General features: G+C 40.5%; 3 protein-coding genes across 3 annotated transcripts; 1 reads left to right on the top strand and 2 right to left on the bottom strand.

Moving 5' to 3' along the window:
* Nucleotides 1–3907: 3907 nt before the first annotated feature.
* Nucleotides 3908–5235, bottom strand: LOC119739110 (alpha-N-acetylgalactosaminide alpha-2,6-sialyltransferase 6-like). The gene is made up of 3 exons (XM_038213940.1): nucleotides 4966–5235; nucleotides 4281–4666; nucleotides 3908–4019 (listed from the first exon to the last, which is right to left on the bottom strand). Exons 1-3 carry the CDS (start codon nucleotides 5233–5235, stop codon nucleotides 3908–3910), a joined length of 768 nt encoding a protein of 255 aa, XP_038069868.1.
* Nucleotides 5236–8781: 3546 nt separating this feature from the next.
* Nucleotides 8782–15180, bottom strand: LOC119739109 (alpha-N-acetyl-neuraminyl-2,3-beta-galactosyl-1,3-N-acetyl-galactosaminide alpha-2,6-sialyltransferase-like). Its single transcript, XM_038213938.1, has 4 exons — nucleotides 15175–15180; nucleotides 10254–10630; nucleotides 9552–9659; nucleotides 8782–9312 (listed from the first exon to the last, which is right to left on the bottom strand). The coding sequence occupies exons 1-4, from the start codon at nucleotides 15178–15180 to the stop codon at nucleotides 9066–9068; spliced, it is 738 nt and encodes a 245-aa protein (XP_038069866.1). The 3' UTR covers nucleotides 8782–9065.
* On the top strand, nucleotides 14801–19514 carry LOC119739250 (dual specificity protein phosphatase 22-like). Its single transcript, XM_038214109.1, has 8 exons — nucleotides 14801–14956; nucleotides 16105–16307; nucleotides 16654–16687; nucleotides 16962–17044; nucleotides 17478–17527; nucleotides 17821–17895; nucleotides 18382–18553; nucleotides 19172–19514. The coding sequence occupies exons 2-8, from the start codon at nucleotides 16122–16124 to the stop codon at nucleotides 19358–19360; spliced, it is 789 nt and encodes a 262-aa protein (XP_038070037.1). The 5' UTR covers nucleotides 14801–14956; nucleotides 16105–16121; the 3' UTR covers nucleotides 19361–19514.
* Nucleotides 19515–19880: the final 366 nt, after the last annotated feature.

Below are 19880 nucleotides of genomic sequence, written 5' to 3'. Positions count from 1 at the left end.
GATGATAAAGCCACAAATTTGTTCAATTTTAATGCATTTGTGCGCTACATTTATTTCCGATTTATACTGGATCACAAAAATATGAACATTACTTAAACAAGACAGTGTGACTTTAAAACGGCTGCAGTTTCCATGTCTTTACCAAAGGATGAAAATATCGACTTTTTATGAGAGGAATTCATAATTTGGAGTCGTAGACCTATGGCATTCAAGCCGCCCTGTTGGTGAAAAAAAGGCCTTCACATTAGCGTATTGATCTCCTCCATTGGATTAACATTCCTATATCGGTGCAATGAGGAGGTGACACATGGTCGATTTAGTATGAAACACCGTCGGCTTAGGCACGTACAGGGAGCAGGAAAATTAATCAGCGTCCAAACTCCGAGTATCGTTGTCTTTCCTGTAGATCGCGGTATACATATACCGAGGAATGACTGGAAACGAACGCTTGCACGAGAATCACATGCAAAGGTGCGGTCAACGTTTCAATATCAATAACATGGTAATAAAGCGAGCAGTAGTACTTCAAGTGATGTTCGATGAATATTCTTCGCACGTCCGTGTGTGTTTACACCGATAGAATGGTTACACATTGGGGCATGCCATTTCCATACCCCACCCTTGGAGGCACCGCCCTTTTGAACGTTACAGAGGAACCAACGGGTAACAAATTATCCCGCCCAATTGCAGAAACGGGGCGAATGGACTGACATGCCCCCTTTTCATCCAAACGTGAAATGAAACACCAAATTCTCAACCGTTAAATTTGAAGGAGGGTGCATCGGTTTTGTCATTTATAACAATGCCGTATAATACGTACAGACTACATTTATTTTCTTTTGAGAGCACTCTATTTCAATCGTTCTTCTTCCGCCTTGTTTTATTTCAGTTAGTAAAAGACTATTCCCTGGTAATTATGCAGCTAATAAATAACAGACTTCTGATAAAAAAAGTTTGCAGTCTGTTGCTGGAAATTAACATTTGGTACATTTTGATCGTTATTATATATATATAACAAGACATTCTTGAGCATTATTGGCCCGAGTCATAACAAAGTTCTATTTTCCCCATCTTCTTTATTTAGTGATATGACAACTCCCAGCCTCGTACCTCTTTAAAGCGAGACAGTATCATGAAGCCAGCCCACTGGAGCCTTGAAGAGATCCCTAAAGCGGTTGGTGTTCGATCGCAGGTGAGCTCTATGGGTTGGTAATCAAGCCAGCCAAGGTCAAGGTAATTGAAGTCATCAGTGCCTGGATCACAAGGCTATGGATGGCGGCATATTGTCGACATGCTACTTGGCAAGTCTGTGTGATTAGCCCTATACCTTATGATCAGCCACTAAACCACTCATTAATATTAATTTGCATTAGTTGTGTACCTCATGCATGCATACAATGTACGGATGGGCGTTAATCGCGGGGAATAGGGGGGGGGGGTAGATCCCTACTTTATTACCAGGGATGGGCCATTGGATCATCCCCAAAATTTAGTGTGTGCTGAATGTAGCCCCCAAAATTAAAGCAACTATTTGAACTAGTAAAATTTAGGATTAAATTTGACCCAATATCGCAATTTTGCAATGGTGTGCATGGTGGGATCAGTTTTCAAAATGGCTATTGCTTTTGGGACTACTTTTGCGGGATATCTTTGGAGGGCAAAATCACCCAAAAGTCATTAACTCCGAAAAAAAAATTAACAAAAATTGAAAGACGGTAGAATGAGCTTTAATTTAATGTATGTCTTGAGCACAAGCATGTGAGAGGATTTTTTTACCATTTTTTTTGGTTAAGTGGGGGAATTTATCATTGGTGTCTATATGGAAATTTATGCTGGTCTACAACCCTATAATCTCCCAAACCATATCAAAACTTGTCCCACCCTGGATCAATTCACACTACATCTTACAACTCACTTTTTGACTTTTACAAGCGCATATTGACTAAATTGCATTATGTGTTATAGAATGTTTATTATCATTACATGTAATAATATACCCATGTACGTCTCTGATCAGTTTTATGTATGAGCGCCACCTAGTGTCTAATGGTGTCCAGCCGGCCCCTGCCCCTCCCGCTTTTCGTCATGGAAAGTTTCACGTCATCCCCCGGTCGTCGATACAGATTTACGCTATTGTATAGCAAGTAAGTTTGCTGCATACAAACTACTTGAACTGCATAAGTTACAGGATCTGACGTAATTCCTATAATGTTTGTTTGAACGTACGAGACAGTATGCCCTCACGCGTCCGAATGAAAACATAACCAAGTCATATTTTTAACATCTTGTTAAATTTTGTCTGAATGACATTGTTTCCTACAGGCATATTTCCACATTTCAAATAAAAAAAGGAACATTTACGGGTTTTTTTTCGCATGAAAACATCGAGGAAAACAGATATTTTATCCCTTCCACAAATCCATACGAAGCATCGACTACTGTTCAAAACATTTAAATTAAAACGTAAAAACTGTGCCGCTACAATTACTTGTATGAGACAGTGTTGCGTTAATCAATTTAACTGTTGCACTTTGCAAAAGACCATTCATCAAAGGTGAACTTAACCTTTAAAAACTCTAGATGGCGCTATACGCCCTTATTAGGTGTTAGTAAGTCCTAACTTCGAATGTAGAAAGTCAGCAGTTTCGAATGGGGGCGCCATCCCAATTGTGTGTTAGCTACTTATTTAAAAAAGCCTCGTTTTTCATCACTACCGCGAGTGCCGAGCAGTCTATTATAGCGGGCATTCCTGGAATGCCCTACAAGACGGGTTGTGGAATTAACTTGGACTAGACATGAAAAGGCAAGTGCAAGTTGAGTTTCGAAACTTTCAGCAAAGCTTTAGTGCGAACAAATTCTGCCATCATGGAGACATGTATTTACAGCCTAACTGAGCTTAGACTTGGTGCCAAGTCGGCTATTGTTCACGTATTTTTTTACGCCGGTTACTGGTTCCACGCACGCAAAATATCACTGCAATGCGCGAAGCCAGGGTTCCCAGACCAAATGATGCTGACTATAATGTCGCAACCCGGCCAATTAGTACTAGCCTTATACCAGCCGTGCCGATGGAGTTCGACTGAAGTTCACAGACAAAATACGACTATCTAACGACTTGTCATCAAATCTAAACTAAACTCAGAAACCGTTTTAAATTATTTCTTAAAAACAAAAGGTTAAGGTTTCCTTCGGTTATCCACGCCTAGGTTTCCACTTTGGGAAATGGAATGAGATGTTATACCGTGCAGCCCAGCGTGCGTAGACAGATTTTTCTGCGAGGAAGCGATGAGATTTCCTCCCCGTGGGCCGCTCAGCTTGCCGGTACACCGTACACTCATCCTCGGAAAATTTGTCAAAGTAGTGATACCGAACGGTCGAATTCGGATGAATCCTGTGGATAGTTGCCAAAGTGAATTCGTAAATAACTCTAAACTATTTGAAGGACTAGATTTTAAATACAAACAAAAGAGCCGACCTACTAAAAACCCTCTAACAAACAAACGAAAAAAGGTACACTTCAACTAAAAAGTTACTGGGTACTTAGAAATTCACTGTACTCCTTAAAATGCACAAACTACATTCACCTATACCAGTACCCCAATTTTATGCAGGATTGCATGCAGGCCTCCCTTATAGTCAATGATTCTAAAACTGAATCCGTAAAGAGCTAGTGAGGTACCAGTCGTTACTTTTTTGACTTGTGTGAACCGTGAGTAATTCTCACCCCCTGGTAATCGTGTTCCCGGACAGATTTACCGGGTCGGGCAATGTAAATGCCATATACTGACTCGCACTCTTTGTTGAGGGTACATAGCGCCCTCTTTAGGTCATATAGCGGTCTATCTGGCATTAGTAACATGCCAGTTTCTGAAACAGCAAGACTTTCATTAAATTTGTAATAATTTACTTACGAACAATAATCATGTGGAACCATCCCATAAACATGAATCTCTCTACACAAGTCGGCTGCAACCATCAGTGTATACCATCCCGTGGACGGCCTGGATTTGGTCTTTTCTCTGAAACCAAATTAATTTTTCAAAAGTCAAGGTTTACCCGCTATGGCGTCTGAAACGTATGTAAAAGATAACACATAAATATCGAACATCGAACATATTGTACAACCGAAATTTGCAACGTTTGACACGCCATAACCCGCAATGCCAAACTGACTTTTGTTGAAACCTCAATTAAGAACTGTAGATATGTAACACAATAGCTCTTATTTAATACAAAGATCGTTTCGAATTCATCATTTCAGCGATTGGAAAAATACTTACAAAGATCGCCCAGTTTCAAATGCAAACAGTGATGAAGTATAGCGCTCGCCCTCTAACGTCAGATAAACAATAGTCGTTCGTCGTCCAACTCTTTTGGACATCTCTTCAACTTTCCTCCTGTAAAGACCTGGCCTGTCATCTAAATATAACCCCCAGATGAAGATGGCCTCGTCTGGTAGTGGGATTCGGTTAGCTAAGGGGGCCGCAATGAAGTTCATGACCCGTGCGGTCGTCCGCGTGCCTACGTCGCGACCGTGACCTTTGACCGGGGCAAGATTCATCCTGATGACGCAGTGTTTGCGGTCTATCTCTTTGCCAGCCCCCTTGCCGATTAGAAATCCTGAACTGGAGACCAGAGCACACGAAGAGCATCTGAAAGTCATTGGCTGTATGTGAATATGAACCAAAACCAGAGTTATATAATTAAAGGCGACACAGATTAGGCAAATTTCGCAAAAATTTGTTTTAGGTTTATTAATTTTGTTAAAATGTTTACAACTAATATTATAATAAGGATGTTTGAATATAATAATTGCAAACTATTTTCGTAAAATCATGAAAACGCTCCGCTCAAATTAAAGTTCACACTGATCCCCATGGAGGCCGAGGAAAACTAACCTGGGACTAAAACTAGTACCACGTCTGACTTTACTATTACAATAATCTAACAATCCAAAGACAATACCCGGTCGTTTAGCAAAGACGTGTAGAAATGAAGGATGCCATGTAGTGACGGTGGTGTCACAGAATGAGAAGGCGCCCTCTGCCGTTGGATTATGGCACCATGTGTACCATTATCCTGAGTTGTGTTAGCCTTCTGATGTTCCCTTGTTGAGATTATGTCGTAGGGAAGAGGTGTGTACGATATTTTTACTATAGGGGAAATTATAGCATATAGCACGAAGCACACAATCGCCACTACTAACGCTGTGACATAGAGTAGAAGAGGCTTCATCATTTGAGGTTTCATGTCCCAGAAAGTCAAATCTGCATGGATAAGATACAAAAAAAATATTGTTTATCATTGTTTTTAAAAATTCAAATGAACCACTAAGGGAAACTGACTCGGTGAATTATGCGTTCAAAGATGCGGCTTAAGAAGCATTTTTAGGAAATTTCTGTCAGTAGTTCGTTTTTAATTCGGCGAGGCCGCAAATGGGTGCGCGTAATTAGCGTTGACACGTCGCACACGCGCGCGCGGTTGCTATAATATAATTCGTCGGTTCAGTGCGTGACATCGCGTAGCTGCAATCTGCTGAATGAGAACGTGTCCTGGACTCTGATTTCGGAGCGGAGCGCAATACAAAACAAGACTCAGCAACTTTTGAATTGAAATCGAAGTTGCTTCCAAAAAAAATGTACAAATAACAATGATGAACTCTAAGTGTAAAAGACTTCTGCTGCTAAAAGATGTTAGGAATCACGTTTACATTCAGTTAGGTTATAGGTGCAGCAAGTGTGAAGAAAGTCCTCACGTATAGGCGCCTTATTTATAGGTTTTTCCGGCTATTTTAAAACGTTTTTCATTCAAATTCACCAACTCTAACATTGCTTTTACTAAAACCAATTTTTACCATTCCATTTCAAAGTTTGGTCACCCTCTTTAGTCACCGGGTAGAGAATATTCGTCATTACAGATGAAATTCGTCTAAGCTGTTGCCAAATGTCAGCATTCAGAGATCGAATTCGTCTTACATAAATCAATTAGACGAATTCGATTTCTTAATAACAAGGTTTGGCGTATAGACGAGAGGAAATCGAATACTTCGGGACGAAAACGTGGGCTCATTGTTTGAACTTAGTGAACTGCATTTGAAATTGTCTTACAAAAGACGAAAGTAAACATTGGAAGTGCACTAAATCGATGTTGATGGACGAATTTGAAGATTAGAATCGTTGAATTCGACTGGTAAACGTTTTAAAATAGCCGGGGAAAACCTAAATTAATATATTTACCGTAAATCAACAAAGCTATAGTCTAGGTCCACTTGTTGGGGACTAAACTTTAAAATTGGGCATGCATCTTGAGGAGTAGGGTTTGTACTCACCTAATATGTGTGTGGCGATGCAAGTAAAGGTTCAGGAAAACAAAATAAATTGTCATGAGGTCAGTACTACGGAATGGGAAACTATAGTCATTACTACTACTCTTTATTCGAACCACGTCCACTACAGCGATATGCGGCATTCCACATGCTGCAAGGCATTTACACGATGTGAACGATAACGATCAAAACTACATCAAGGTTAAATTAAAAAAACAACAAAAATCTTTCTGAGACAGCTGCTGTACCATTTTGTTTTTCTCACTCAAAACAAAACGAAAAAAACAAAACAAATCAATATTATTGATCACGTCGCAACCGTTTCTGTGTTTGTGAATATATAATTAGAGCTTTTTCCGGCTATTTAAAATTAAAAAAAATTCCATTTACATTCACCAACTCTTTCATTTAATTTCGTCCGGGAAAATGTTCACATTCTTTTAATAAAACCAATTTTGTCATTTTACCATTCAATAAATAATATTACTTTTGGTCACCCTCTTTAGTCTCCGGGTCAAGAATATTCGTCATTACAGATCACATTTGTCCACGGCTGTTGCCAAAATTAATAGCAGCATTCAGAGATCGAATTCGTCTTATGTAAATCAATTGGACGAATTTGATTTCTTAATATCGTGATTCGGCGTAGACGAGACGAAATTGAATACTCCGGGTCGAAAACGTGTGCTCATTGTTTGAATTTGTTTAGACTAAATTTGAAATTGCCCGACAAAAGACGAAATTAAACATTGGAAGTGGACTAAATCGATGTTGCTGGATGAATTTGAATATAAGAATCTGTGAATTCCCGAAGGAATTTTTTTAAAAATAGCCGGGAAAAACCTATAATTATTGAAAGGAGTAGAGGGTTCTACACATTATCTGCTTTTGCGTTCAGAAGGCCTATATATGTGCATGTTTGAATCAATCCTCCAGTAGATTGGGTCGTCATGCCACCTAGTCGTCCCATTTGGAAAGGAAATTAATTCTGGTTAAAATAAGAGCATTTTGAAACTGTACTTTCAAACTCGAAAACTTGAGTACACGAGAACAAAGAAATGTCTCCACAAGGATACAAATTTCAGTGTGTGTGAATAATACATGTAACAGTCCAAATCGTCAAGGTGATGCATACAACACCGTGGTTAATTTCATCCTCAAATCCAGCAAAAATGATGAGGAAAAATTTCGCCAGTTGCAAAATGCAGAAACTATTATACTTTCATGAAAATTGTGACGTTCCACAGTGTCGTGTACACGAAGTCACAGTTGCATAAAAAAATACAGACAAATATTTCAGCCTGTAAAGTCATACAAAAATTCAATACAAAGGGTTTTTTTTATATTAAAATATTATATTTCATTTCGGTCCCCAGATTGCCGTTGGATAAAGTTTCTCCTTACTAAATCCTTGCATCGAAATTTCACAGTAACGTTAACACTTTGTTCAATTCGTTTTATTCATAAACGAACAAAATGCTAGTCAAAGCAACTGCTAATTTTTATTCATACGACTCATGGATATGTACTTTATGATGTTTTTAATATTAATTTTACGTGATTCACATTAATAAATGCAGCAATTTGTGCACAAACATATGTTTTTTTATATTTTCAAGGTAGCCCAGACCCAGCCTTGAAAAATGCTTCATTTTATTCAAATAATACAGACACGAGCAAAATGCTTACAAATTGGTAATCAAAGCAAATGCTAGTTTTAATGCATACGACCCATAGTATATTATATACATGTACTTTATGATTTTTAAAAATCAATTTTACATGTTTAATATAAATAAATGCAGCAATTTTTGCACAGACGTACTTGCTTAATACATGTATATATATTTTAGGTGCACTGACCCAACCTTGAAAAATGATAAGTAGATATTTGAAATCTGAAGCATTTACTCCTTTGTAAACAAACGAAACAAAGCAAACGCTATCTGGCAAAACCTAAAAAGTAACACAAGTAAATAATCTCAGAACTTAAACATACGAGTACATGCTTAAAAAATGGTAGTAAAGCAAATGCTAGTGTTTATTTATACGACCCAATGTTCTATACCAAAACATGAAACCAATTAGATAAAGCGCCATCACTTATTTGGCCTTCAGTGGCCTTGGCGGCCATTTTTATAAAAAAAAAACCTCTCTCCAAGTGCCTCGGAGATGGCACTGTATTTTAAATATAGGTTTTCCCAGCTATTTTAAAAGATTGTTCATTCAAATTTACCAACTCTATCATTCAATTTCGTCCACGAATTTTTTTTGATTTCTGAATAACAAGGTTTGGCGTAGACGAGACGAAATCAAACACTCCGGGTCGAAAACGTGTGTTCATTGTTTGAATTTGCTGGAACTGAATTTAAAATTGTCGGACAAAAGACGAAATTAAACATTGGAAGTGTACTACGTCGATGTTGATGGACGAATTTGAATATTAGAAACTGTGAATTCGAACGATAAACGTTTTAAAATAGCTGGGAAAACCTATAATATTAATGTTTCATGAATATCAATTAGTTACCAACTGGGCTTAGTAAACAACTACATGCCTTTTTAGTAACCAACTAAGCTTAGTAAGGTTTAATGAATATGGCCCCTGGTTTAAAAACATGTGTACCATGTTTCATGCTTTTACCACAAAGTGCAAAATCTTCGCACATACCCGCTGGACTCGTCGTGGCTAAACTCAAATCACGGCTGACGCATTCTTTGAACTGGAGTGAGGCCAAGTTTATTTCCGTCGCAAAGTACTCCTCACAAAAGGAGTGTCCAGCCTTGTGAGGTTTTCTCTGTCTATTGTCCACTCGGGGTGGTGGAATGAGAGGTTATATTTCACAGCCCAGCGGGCAAAGACTGCTTTCTCCGTCATAAATCGGTGAGCACCCTTGGAGTTCGTCTCTGAATCCTTGTATGTCGCGCACTGCTTATTCCAAGGACTATCATAATAGTGGTAGGGGACATCTGCTGTTCCATTCATCCTTACCAAAAGAAAGGGAAAAAAAGCAATGTAAAATCAATTGATACATAAATTAAGGGACACGTGCTGAGCCCAATCCTTCCTGCTTCCAAAAGTCTGTTCATTCCTATGACAAGAGACAGTTTTGGCAGCCTTCCAGATTCTTTCATTTTATCAACCCTCCCGTGTTTTGTCTCCAGAATTCATTTCAGGCCCAACATTTTTAAAAACTTGCATGGAGCCTTGAAGTTAGATACCTACGTGCAGTAATAGGAGGGAACCATGCCATATACATGGGTCTCCTGGCAGATTTCCAGGGCAATCATTAGAGTGAACCAACCAGTGGATAGCCAAGAATTCGTCATCTCCCTGTACAGAATTAAAGGAGAACGGATATCAAATTTGAAATATTAGATTTAAAAATTTCTAAGAGCCACATGCAAGAAAAGAACCAATTTTTTTTTTTAATTTTTGGGGGGCTTCCGCATTTTGTTTAATGCTTATAGTTCGACAGCAAAAAGCCCTTGAAATCACGTGACACATTCAAATTTGCTCATAATTTGTATACATGTGAACAGAACTTTTACTCGTACTCATACTCGTATTCACGGAATACTTGCGTTGTACTCGTACTTATACTGATGACAAAGGTATTGTACTGGACAACACTGCCATCGCCTTCATCTTCACCACAATCATTACTAATACGATTTCATCGTCTTCACCATAAACACAGGTAAATCATAAACATTCCTAAGTCAAGTTGTATTAAAGTGTTTATAATGTGGAAAGGTGTTTTGTCAGTGTTCATCCCTGGTTAATTGTGACCTGATTGTGATTGAGTTATGATTACGCCCTAACTTGAGATTCAACTACGATTGGGCCGATTACAACTCTCGTCTTATGTCCTATCATCACTGTTATCCATGGGATCAATATTTGAAAGCCGTAATGATTGCTTACCGCTTACGCCCGGTTTCCTCCGCAAACAACTGATCTGCTTCTATCTCGCCTTGCATGGTCTGACCATAAATTGTAGATCCCGCACTCAGGCTCCTCATCAAAGTCTGGGCATTCTCCAAATGCGATTTCCTTGGCAACAACCCCCAAACCATAATCTGACTGTTAGGCGGTAGCTCATAGGGATTCACGTTGAACATGAAAAAATTCATGACTCTTAAACTGGTCCTTTCGCCCACGTCGTTCTGGTAACCTTCGACAGGAGCCATATTCATCCTGATGACGCAGGAGTGACGGTCGATTTCTTGGCCCGCCCCCTGGCCAAGCAAAGTTCCGGAGCTTGACACCACAGCACACGAGGAGCATCTCAAAGTAAACGGCTATACCAATACAAACAAAATGCAAATACCAAAATATAATCGGTCAACGCACGAAAACTCGTAAAATATTAGGGGTCCGCCCGATAGTCCGAATTTTAAGGTTCAATAATCCGAAGATTCTTTATGATGTAAAACATCATACGATCTTTTACAACAGCAAAACATCCAAAAATCCTGACAACTTTGGGTGCTGAAATAGATGTTTGTGCCTGAAACGTCATCACACTTTTGCTCATGAATATGGAAATTCGCATGGCATTAAAACAAAAAAGGCAACAAAATATACCCTCAAAAATGGCAATACAAAAATTAGAACACAAAGGTGCATTTTCAAGGATTGCATAAAAACAAATACATGTACACTGCATGAGCCCTTTTAATGGAAAGAAAGAAAAGGGGAAAGGGCGCCCTATAGGAAAAATTGAGGTCTGGCCCTCAGTCTTCGCTTTTCGAATTACAAAAGGCCGACGGACCGGCCACTCCCGCCCCCCGAAAATACAGTCGGTGATAATATTACGAAATTAAAGTTGAAAATGTGTTTTTTGAAAGAGTTCTACATGCAAAAGATTTACCCCACCATCCTTAAGCGATTTATAATGTCGAGTAGCACTGAAGACCGGCGGTTGATGAGTCTGATTTGACGTGGAGGAACTGGACGCTTTCTTTTGGTGAGTTGGGTTGGATGGGAAGGAGCTAGGCACTGTCTTTTGGCGAGTTTGGTTGAATGTGGAGGAACTAGACGCTTTCTTTTGGCGAGTTTGGTTGGATGTGGAGGAACTAGGCACTGTCTTTCGGCGAGTTGGGTCGGAAGTGGAAGAACTAAGCACTGTCTTTTGGAGAGTTGGGTTGGATTTGGAAGAACTAGGCACTGTCTTTTGGCGAGTTTGGTTGGATGCGGAGGAACTAAGCACTATCTTTTGGCGAGTTGGGTTGGATTTGGAAGAACTAGGCACTGTCTTTTGGCGAGTTTGGTTGGATGTGGAGGAACTAGGCACTGTCTTTTGGCGAGTTGGGTCGGATGTGGAAGAACTAAGCACTGTCCTTTGGCGAGTTGGGTTGGATTTGGAAGAACTAGGCACTGTCTTTTGGCGAGTTGGGTTGGATGCGGAGGAACTAAGCACTATCTTTTGGCGAGTTGGGTTGGATTTAGAAGAACTAGGCACTGTCTTTTGGCGAGTTTGGTTGGATGTGGAAGAAATAAGCACTGTCTTTTGGCGAGTTGGGTTGGATGTGGAAGAACTAGGCCTTGTCTTTTGGCGAGTTTGGTTGGATGCGGAGGAACTAAGCACTATCTTTTGGCGAGTTGGGTTGGATTTGGAAGAACTAGGCACTGTCTTTTGGCGAGTTTGGTTGGATGTGGAGGAACCAGACGCTGTCTTTTGGCGAGTTGGGTTGGATGTGGAAGAACTTGGCACTGTCTTTTGGCGAGTTGGGTTAGGCACTGTCTTTTGGCGAGTTGGGTTGTATGTGGAAGAACTAGGCACTGTAGGCTTTTGGCGAGTTGGGTTGGATGTGGAAGAACTAGGCACTGTAGGCTTTTGGCGAGTTGGGTTGGATGTGGAAGAACTAGGCACTGTAGGCTTTTGGCGAGTTGGGTTGGATGTGGAAGAACTAGACGCTGCCTTTTGGCGAGTTTGGATGGATGTGTAGAAATTTGCAACGGTCGGTTGGCGAGTTTGCTTGGCAGTGAAGGAACCAGCAACTATCATTTGAGTTTGGTCGGATGGTGAGGAGCCAGCAACTAACTTGTGGCGAATTTGATCGGAGGGTGAGGAGCCTGCATCTGTCTCTCGGGGAGTTTGCATGAACGTCGAGGTACTGACAACTATTATCTGGTGGTAATAAGATGTCCAAATGCTGAGAAAGAGTAAGTTTCCGAAACTCAGCATTGCCAGACCTATGAAGAAAATTGCCAAACATCGCATCTCGCCCTGTAGCTTACCGTAAACAACAATTCAACCAATCTAAAACTGTTAGAAAATGTCCCTATACAGCCAGTCATGTGACTTCATTCCATACAGTGTAGACAAAATTAATTGTCGAGCTATAACATCTGCCATATTTCCGTTGCAGCTGTGATATGCATTTAACCACTTGTGTTCAGCGGGCCTAACCGTCACTTTGTAAAATATCGACAGAAAATTCCGACAGAAAACGCCGTTGTTTCATGAATATCCAGAATATACCGGGAGGCGGGTAGCGTACCATCAGAATATTCCACTTCGCTTCATGCTGTTTACTAGGATGCTCAGACAAGCCGTTGTTGGAAAACGGCGTCCACTTATTACCAATAATCCTAAAAATGAACACGATTTAGATGATTCTGGATGTTCGATCTACTTCACGTCTCTATTGTCTGAGGGTCTGCATGTCCTCCGACGACAAAGATGATTACAATGACTGCCAAGCACTAATCGTTGTTCACAGTCATGTAGCACATCATCGATAATAACGTAACAGATGGCCTCCAATGGATGATGAAATCAGTGGAATTCACATTGCTCTGCCATTTTTTGGAGTCAAAACCCGTCCTCTCCAAACAGGTTCCTTTAAAAATTGCTGTCTCTAAATAAGTTACTCACTTTTAAAGGAGAACACAAAACAAAACAGCCGCCCATATGATAATATAAAATTACATATATTATGTACTGTCCTTGAGGTGTTTTTTTTTTTTCGAGTTTCACTCCGAAAATGTATGGGTTTTTTATTTGCTTTTTTTCCAGCTTAACAAAATTGATGCACTTTTAAATGAGACATCGATCGAAAAAATACTTGATTGGTTGACGGACTAGATCTCCATTCAAAGAGCAAAAACTGATAATTCAATTCAAATGAGACATCGATTTCATGAGCTCTCGATTGCACGCATTTGTTATACAGAATTCAATTTGGAAAAACACGCAAACATAATTAAAGCGTTCAACTTGGCGCGGACTCTTCCGTCGCGGTAAGCATTTTGGGAATTCAACTTCGCGAATAAGCAAGCATTTGTAACATTTGTGCAATGTTTTTTTTTCAATTAATGTTAATCTTTAAAATTGTAATTTGTTCTGTTTGAACAATTTATGCAAACTATAGAAGGAAACGTGCAGTTTACAAGCAGAGATCTCTCATTACACTCATAGATTGCCGTCTGGGGAAAAACTTGTTCTGTCGGCTCAGCACTTGAAATAAATACGCGATGGTAGCAGCTCGTGCGAATCTCATAGTGTCGATCGAGGTCGTTTGATTGAGGCGTTCCAGGGCAAGGCCAAGATTACCTGGAACTGACAGATTTTCTAGGAATAAAGAAATCCACAGCTAGATTCATAGCACCATGCACCTAGTCTAGAGGCTAGACGTTGTTATTGTTTGTACGCCGCCGCGCGAGGGCGCTATCACGACCTGCCAAAACCTATCACGACCTGGGAAAACCTATATTATATCGTCAAAATTGTTTTAGGGGATCATATAAGCATTCTATTCACGTTATGAGAAATGGGTTGTACTTAAAAAATAATTTATTCATCAGAAATAAAATGCGACTTTCTCTTTCAAGGCAAACATGAAGCTGATTTTTCGGTCATTCACCCGTTGGGCGTCATAGACAATGGATAAAAAAAACTGTGTCTTGCGCTCTGTATCATGTTACGCGATAATGCACCCGGCTGTTGTTGTATTACAAAACACGTGCCTTAGTGACCAATCAAACAATTTAGTCCTGATTTGGGAATGAAATGAAGTCACGATTTAGTAAAGTCGACTCCGATTGGCTGGCGCCCAGCTTGCATACATGTATCTCCCGTGGATAATGGAAGATACTCAGACCCCCCCCCAAAAAAAAAACCAAATAACTTCTCTATAATATATACCTAATATTGATAAGCATTGCTAAACAGCGTTACTATTTTACAGGTCACCTTGATCCCCCTTTTTATTAATTTATACGTTCATTCATTTATTCCTTGATACGTTCATTGTTTTTCTTCATCAATGAAAATCCCGCTCGCATTATTTTTACACCCAATTTTACACCACGTGTTAATTTACTTAAATACTAGCCACACGCGTTTACCTACCTACCGCACGGGGCGCCCTTCCCCAATGGTAGTCTGGTCCCCAGACCTGACAATTATTCCCGACGCTGCAGGGCGGGGGGTACGAGAATCTTTTGGTCTGGGAACCAGACTACCCCAATGCCCGATTTGATGACGTTCTCGTGTTTCACAGGTCACCGACTCACCGTACAAAAAGATACCGAGCATTTTTGTAAATAAACGCAAGGTCAAGGACGACCGTGACGGTCTCATCCGCTGTCTCATCCGCCTGCCTGATCATCATATTTTGGTAGGAAAACAGTAATTCTTTATCGTTGTATTTCTCGTTGTTTGTAGAATGAAAGTAGTCCAAGTAATGTTTAGGACCCCGTTCCTAGTATAAGGTTGATAGTGGATATTTTGCCGGCGGTAACTCGGCAAGTAAAGCCTTTGCCGGGGGCAATCCCTATCAACAGAGGGCGCTGTACTCTCAAATATAGGGCTGAATTATAAAATTTATTAAATTACCGCCATTGTGTAGCAGCAACTGTGGTGTACTGTGTAGTGGATAAGCGACAGATCACATGAACGGGAAGACCCGGGTTCGATCCCGATACCCGCTGGCGATATTTCTAAGGTTTTTTTCCCCCATCCCCCCAAAATAAGAATATTCTTCTTTTATTATTTTAACATGTCTCAAACATTTTATTGCAGAGTAGACTATTACATTTTCTTTTTCAGATTTGTGGCTCTGGAGGATTTTTTTTAAAGGGAAATAAAGTCCGAAATTGTGAAATGGTCTGATTCCCATCTTGTGAATACGAAGTTACAACAATAATGTTGGCATGGAGCCAGACTAAAATTTGTCACCGGAAAATGTTTAAGTACAAAAACAGTAACTGCGCATGTTCAGTGCATATCCGGCAAGCTAACGTTTACTAAAGGTTTGCCGTCTCCGGCAAAATATCCACTGCCTATAAGGTTAAAAGACTCACCAAAACAGCTGACTAGTAAAAGGCACTCAAAAGTTAGGCACAATTGCAGACTTCAAAAGTAAGTCCATTTTGCGAAAACAGAGGCAAGTACATATTTTGTGTACTTTTTATGGTATAAAAAGCAAGAATGAGTTTTCTTCACTGTGAGCAGGGACTTGCACCTCTGCACAAATGACACCAGACTGTGTATAGTCCCATAAATGGGGCCCAAGATACAATGTACTGGACGACCGCCATATACTGAGCCCCACTGTTACTTATGGACAAATTTGCATTGTGTTGGTGGACGTTTTACAGCCTTACGATAACCCTATGATAAAATTTAGGGCTGGGTAACTTAATTCCAGCTAGAAACACACAAAGGAAAATGAAGTAGGAATTCGTAGATGTCTAGTTTTCCTGTCATATCTGCTAAATCTTGTCTCTTAAGTAATGGATTGCATCAATTTCGCTTTATTTTCAGCATGCTGACATGAGTCAATGATCAATCCCATTGCTGGCCAGTCAGTCAGAGTCTCCATCATCCAGGCGGTGTCGATGTTACGTCATCTGTGCTGCTTTTCAGGAAGGGAAGATCCACCGACATTTGCTGAGCTTCGTCAGCAGCACTTTCACCAGGCTTTTGATTATTGTCCCACCCGCAATATGGGAGTTGGAATGAGTGAGGTAGATGTTTATTTGTTTTTATAACACCTCACCCAGAGATTCTGTGTCTTGATTGGCCGAGAGCGAGTCACATGATACTCTTTAAAAACAATTCAAGAGGGCCCCCTTTCGGGTGATGATGTCATCATGCCTTTTTTTTGCGTGTATGGCATCCACCACTAAACATTTCCGTAATTTGTTTGGTTGTAGTAAAATGCTTCCGTTTTTAAGTTACATTCAATTCTCATTGCACTTCCGGAAGTAACGGTGTAATCTTTGAGCTCGGAGATTTTTAGAGCATTCTGATCACAGCATTCATAATTAAATTGTTACATTGTGTGATAATGTTTTATGTACTTCCCCACAGATCATTCCTGGTCTCTTTGTTGGAAACTTCAGAGGTAAGATTGTTGTATTGCTATGTTTTGAAATACAATAGAACGTTGCTACATGTACACAAAAGATTCTTCAGTATAGTGCTCATTTGTTTATTTAGCAACTTTTTGCTACCATGGTCTGATTATCCAATATGGCTGTATGGTATCCTTGAGACTTGCATGTACTTTCCCTGCTTTTCAATTGCAAAATAATATAAGCAAAAACAAGCTATAAGGCCTAAAACAAAAAACAATAAAAAAAATGGAAATGATGGCTTGTAATATATTTTTTTCCTAGATGCAAAAGACCAGGAAGCGTTGCATAACAATCGCATCACCCACATTGTGACTATCCATGACCATGCAAAGGCGCCATTACCAGTAAGTAAAGATTATACTTGAAATGTGATTGGTGTTTTCATACCTTTAACTATCGTGATGCTTGGTCGGAAAGCGCAAACTAGGGTTCGTTAGTTTACAATTACAGACATGACAAATGCACAGATACAAAGATCACACAAAAGCTGGGCATGTGACAGTGCGAGCGGCAAGAACTGAAATTCAAAAACGGTAGAAATTGGACACAAATTTAAAGTTGACGAATTCTGATAAATCATTGTTATCTCCACTCCCATACCCAACTATAAGTTTTTATAAGTTTTATAGCCGGGGAAACCTATATTCACAATCTCACAGATGTAAAGTTTTTACCATATATATGTGGATGTTTCTACAAATGATAAAGGTTAATCCAAAATTGGCTTTTCTTTTTTGCAATCGATTATTCACAATTTTTGGCCATTATTTGTTGCAGCATTATGAATACCTGAGTTTGAATTCAGCTGATAGTCCAACAGCCAATATGTAAGTATGCCGCATAATACCACATGACTCAGAGTAATCCTGAGGAACACAAAAATGAATTTATGAGGTTTTTGATTATTTAAAGCATAACCGAAATAGGCATGATAAATTTGCAAAAATAATCATACACAGCACCACCTAGCATGGGACGTCATTGCTAGGTAAAAGGGTGCCCTGTTTCATTGGCGCACGGAGCCCATACACATTAGTTATCCTCTGTCAGTCATTATTCAATGTAAGTCTGTAGCAATGTTAATGCTCTTCTGCCCTCTTTCTGTGTAATTCCCCTTCAGATCCCAGTTTTTTCACAAGGCTACCGAGTTCATACATGACTGTAGACTACACGAGGGATGCGTACTTGTGCATTGGTAAGTTACCCCCAGTTCTAGGCATTCCAGAGTCTCGCTGAACCGAAGAGATTAGGAGCGACTCGAGTCGACCCAAATAGATATTGGTTTCAGACAGGCGAACTTAATACACTGGAGAATTGTGTACAAACAAACATACACACGATCTTAGCAATAAGCCGACATTGTGCAGTGAGGTCGATGCATTATGGGCTGCGTACGCATTTCTTCACTAAATGCCTGGCCGTGTATGTAGAATATACGTATTAACGACACTGATTGACTATTCAGAGCGTACTGCACGCATAGCGAAGACAGCTAGGCATACAGCTAGCACGCCACATGCGCTCGCGCCCTCTCTTACACGTCACATCGACGGTCTAGCAAAATTTTTGAACTAGTGGCTATTGACATGAACCCTGTTGTATAAAGGATGAGGATATTGTGGATAATGCTATCTGGTTGGCACAATTCAAATAAGTTATCTTCGTGTACCCTTTCCTACAGCATTGCCGGTGTTTCCAGGAGTGTGACTATCACCGTTGCCTACCTGATGTGTGTAACTGACCATGGCTGGAGAGATTGCCTACGCGCGGTCAAGCAAGCCCGGGAAGTAGCCAGTCCTAACTTTGGCTTTCAGAGACAACTGCAGAACTTTGAGAATACCGAGTTGGAAGAGGTGAGCAAATTGCACTTCAGGTAGATCCATTAACCCTAACGATCCCCAACCAGCCAAACTCCAACACCAGGGTTTGTTGGGATCTGGCAGGATGAGTACTGCACTGACTGTGCTTTATGTGGGATTAGGTACATCGCAAATAAACAGAGTCCAACTGTTTGAGTGCACAGTTTACCATATGGTGTTGGGTTTTGCAAGGAAGAGGAAGGTTCCTAGTAAATCATCTTAAGCCCTTTTAACACTAGACAAATCTCAGGGTTGACACAGGGTTGAAAACACGCATCGTTTCACACTTGAAGAATTTCAACCCTGCGTCAACCCTGCGTCAACCCCGAGATTGGTTTCGCCCCGGGTTGAACTCAACCCTGCACCAGACCAGGGTTGAAATTTTCAACCCGGGTTGAAATTCTTGCCAGGGTTCAAAACAGTAGTAACTGAGCATGATAAGCTCGATTTGCATGAAACAAGTCTGAAACAATGCGGGGTTGAACGCGGGGTTGGAAAATAAAAGAACTCAACCCGGGGCGGCACTGGGTTCTCCCAGGGTTGAGTCAACCCGGGTTGAGAGGCTGTAGTGTGAAAAGGGCTTTAGTGTGGCTGTTTTGTTTTTTGTGACAGGTAAGGAAGAAGATACAAGAGAAATACCCGGACACGTTGAGGGAACGGGACACAGCAGCAATACAGCAGCTCCTGGATAAGTCCAATCAGAAACCAGAATCCAAAAATGTCGACGAGGAGATGTACCCGCTGGCGTTCAATGCGTACGCATCACAGCCTCCTGGAGACATGCCACCACTGGACAGATAGTTGTCTGGGTTTGTGAAAACGATTTGGCTGCGCCCAAATTCTCACAACTCACAGTACAGTAAACTCCGGCTAAACCGACATCGTACAACTCATCAAATCGCGTAAGTCGGCCGTCTGACTAAAGTCCCGATTGTCCGTAATGCATTTCCATTGAAGTTTTTATTTCTAAGTCGGCTTTTATAAGTCGCCATTTCGCTCAAGTCGTCGTGTTACTCTCTGTCCCCTTTCTATAAAAAGCATTACAAAATCCTTTGTGTAAGCCGGCATTCAACAAATCACGCAGTGGCATCGACTTCTTGTACTGCGGTTGGCAAAGTGTCGAGTGAAAAGTGGTTTCGCACGGCCCGTGATCGCTGCATGCATCGGTGTCGAAAAAGGGTGTCCTGCTGCATACATCGCATATGCCTCGTGAGCATATCAATACCAGTACCCCCTCTAGGCTGTTCGCATGCGCTCTGTTCATTTTGGGGTCATCTTATTGAATGACTCCTATGCTGCAGTCAATGCGTGCGTGGTACGG

Source organism: Patiria miniata, unplaced genomic scaffold (assembly GCF_015706575.1).
Source record: "Patiria miniata isolate m_02_andy unplaced genomic scaffold, ASM1570657v1 HiC_scaffold_30, whole genome shotgun sequence".
NCBI lineage: Eukaryota > Metazoa > Echinodermata > Asteroidea > Valvatida > Asterinidae > Patiria > Patiria miniata.
This window is presented reverse-complemented; position numbering and strand designations above follow the sequence as displayed.

What these genes read in the sequence shown, in the direction of transcription:
- LOC119739110 (XM_038213940.1), bottom strand. Translation starts at nt 5,235, where the DNA reads ATGAAGCCTCTTCTACTCTATGTCACAGCGTTAGTAGTGGCGATTGTG. An exon ending in CGTCTTTGCTAAACGACCGG is followed by an intron (nt 4,667 to 4,965) that starts GTATTGTCTTTG and finishes ATTCACATACAG; the next exon opens with CCAATGACTTTCAGATGCTC. An exon ending in TTTGAAACTGGGCGATCTTT is followed by an intron (nt 4,020 to 4,280) that starts GTAAGTATTTTT and finishes ATTTGGTTTCAG; the next exon opens with AGAAAAGACCAAATCCAGGC.
- LOC119739109 (XM_038213938.1), bottom strand. An exon ending in GAGGAAACCGGGCGTAAGCG is followed by an intron (nt 9,660 to 10,253) that starts GTAAGCAATCAT and finishes AATTCTGTACAG; the next exon opens with GGAGATGACGAATTCTTGGC. An exon ending in GTTCCCTCCTATTACTGCAC is followed by an intron (nt 9,313 to 9,551) that starts GTAGGTATCTAA and finishes TCTTTTGGTAAG; the next exon opens with GATGAATGGAACAGCAGATG.
- LOC119739250 (XM_038214109.1), top strand. Translation starts at nt 16,122, where the DNA reads ATGATCAATCCCATTGCTGGCCAGTCAGTCAGAGTCTCCATCATCCAG. An exon ending in ATGCAAAGGCGCCATTACCA is followed by an intron (nt 17,045 to 17,477) that starts GTAAGTAAAGAT and finishes TATTTGTTGCAG; the next exon opens with CATTATGAATACCTGAGTTT. An exon ending in GATAGTCCAACAGCCAATAT is followed by an intron (nt 17,528 to 17,820) that starts GTAAGTATGCCG and finishes ATTCCCCTTCAG; the next exon opens with ATCCCAGTTTTTTCACAAGG.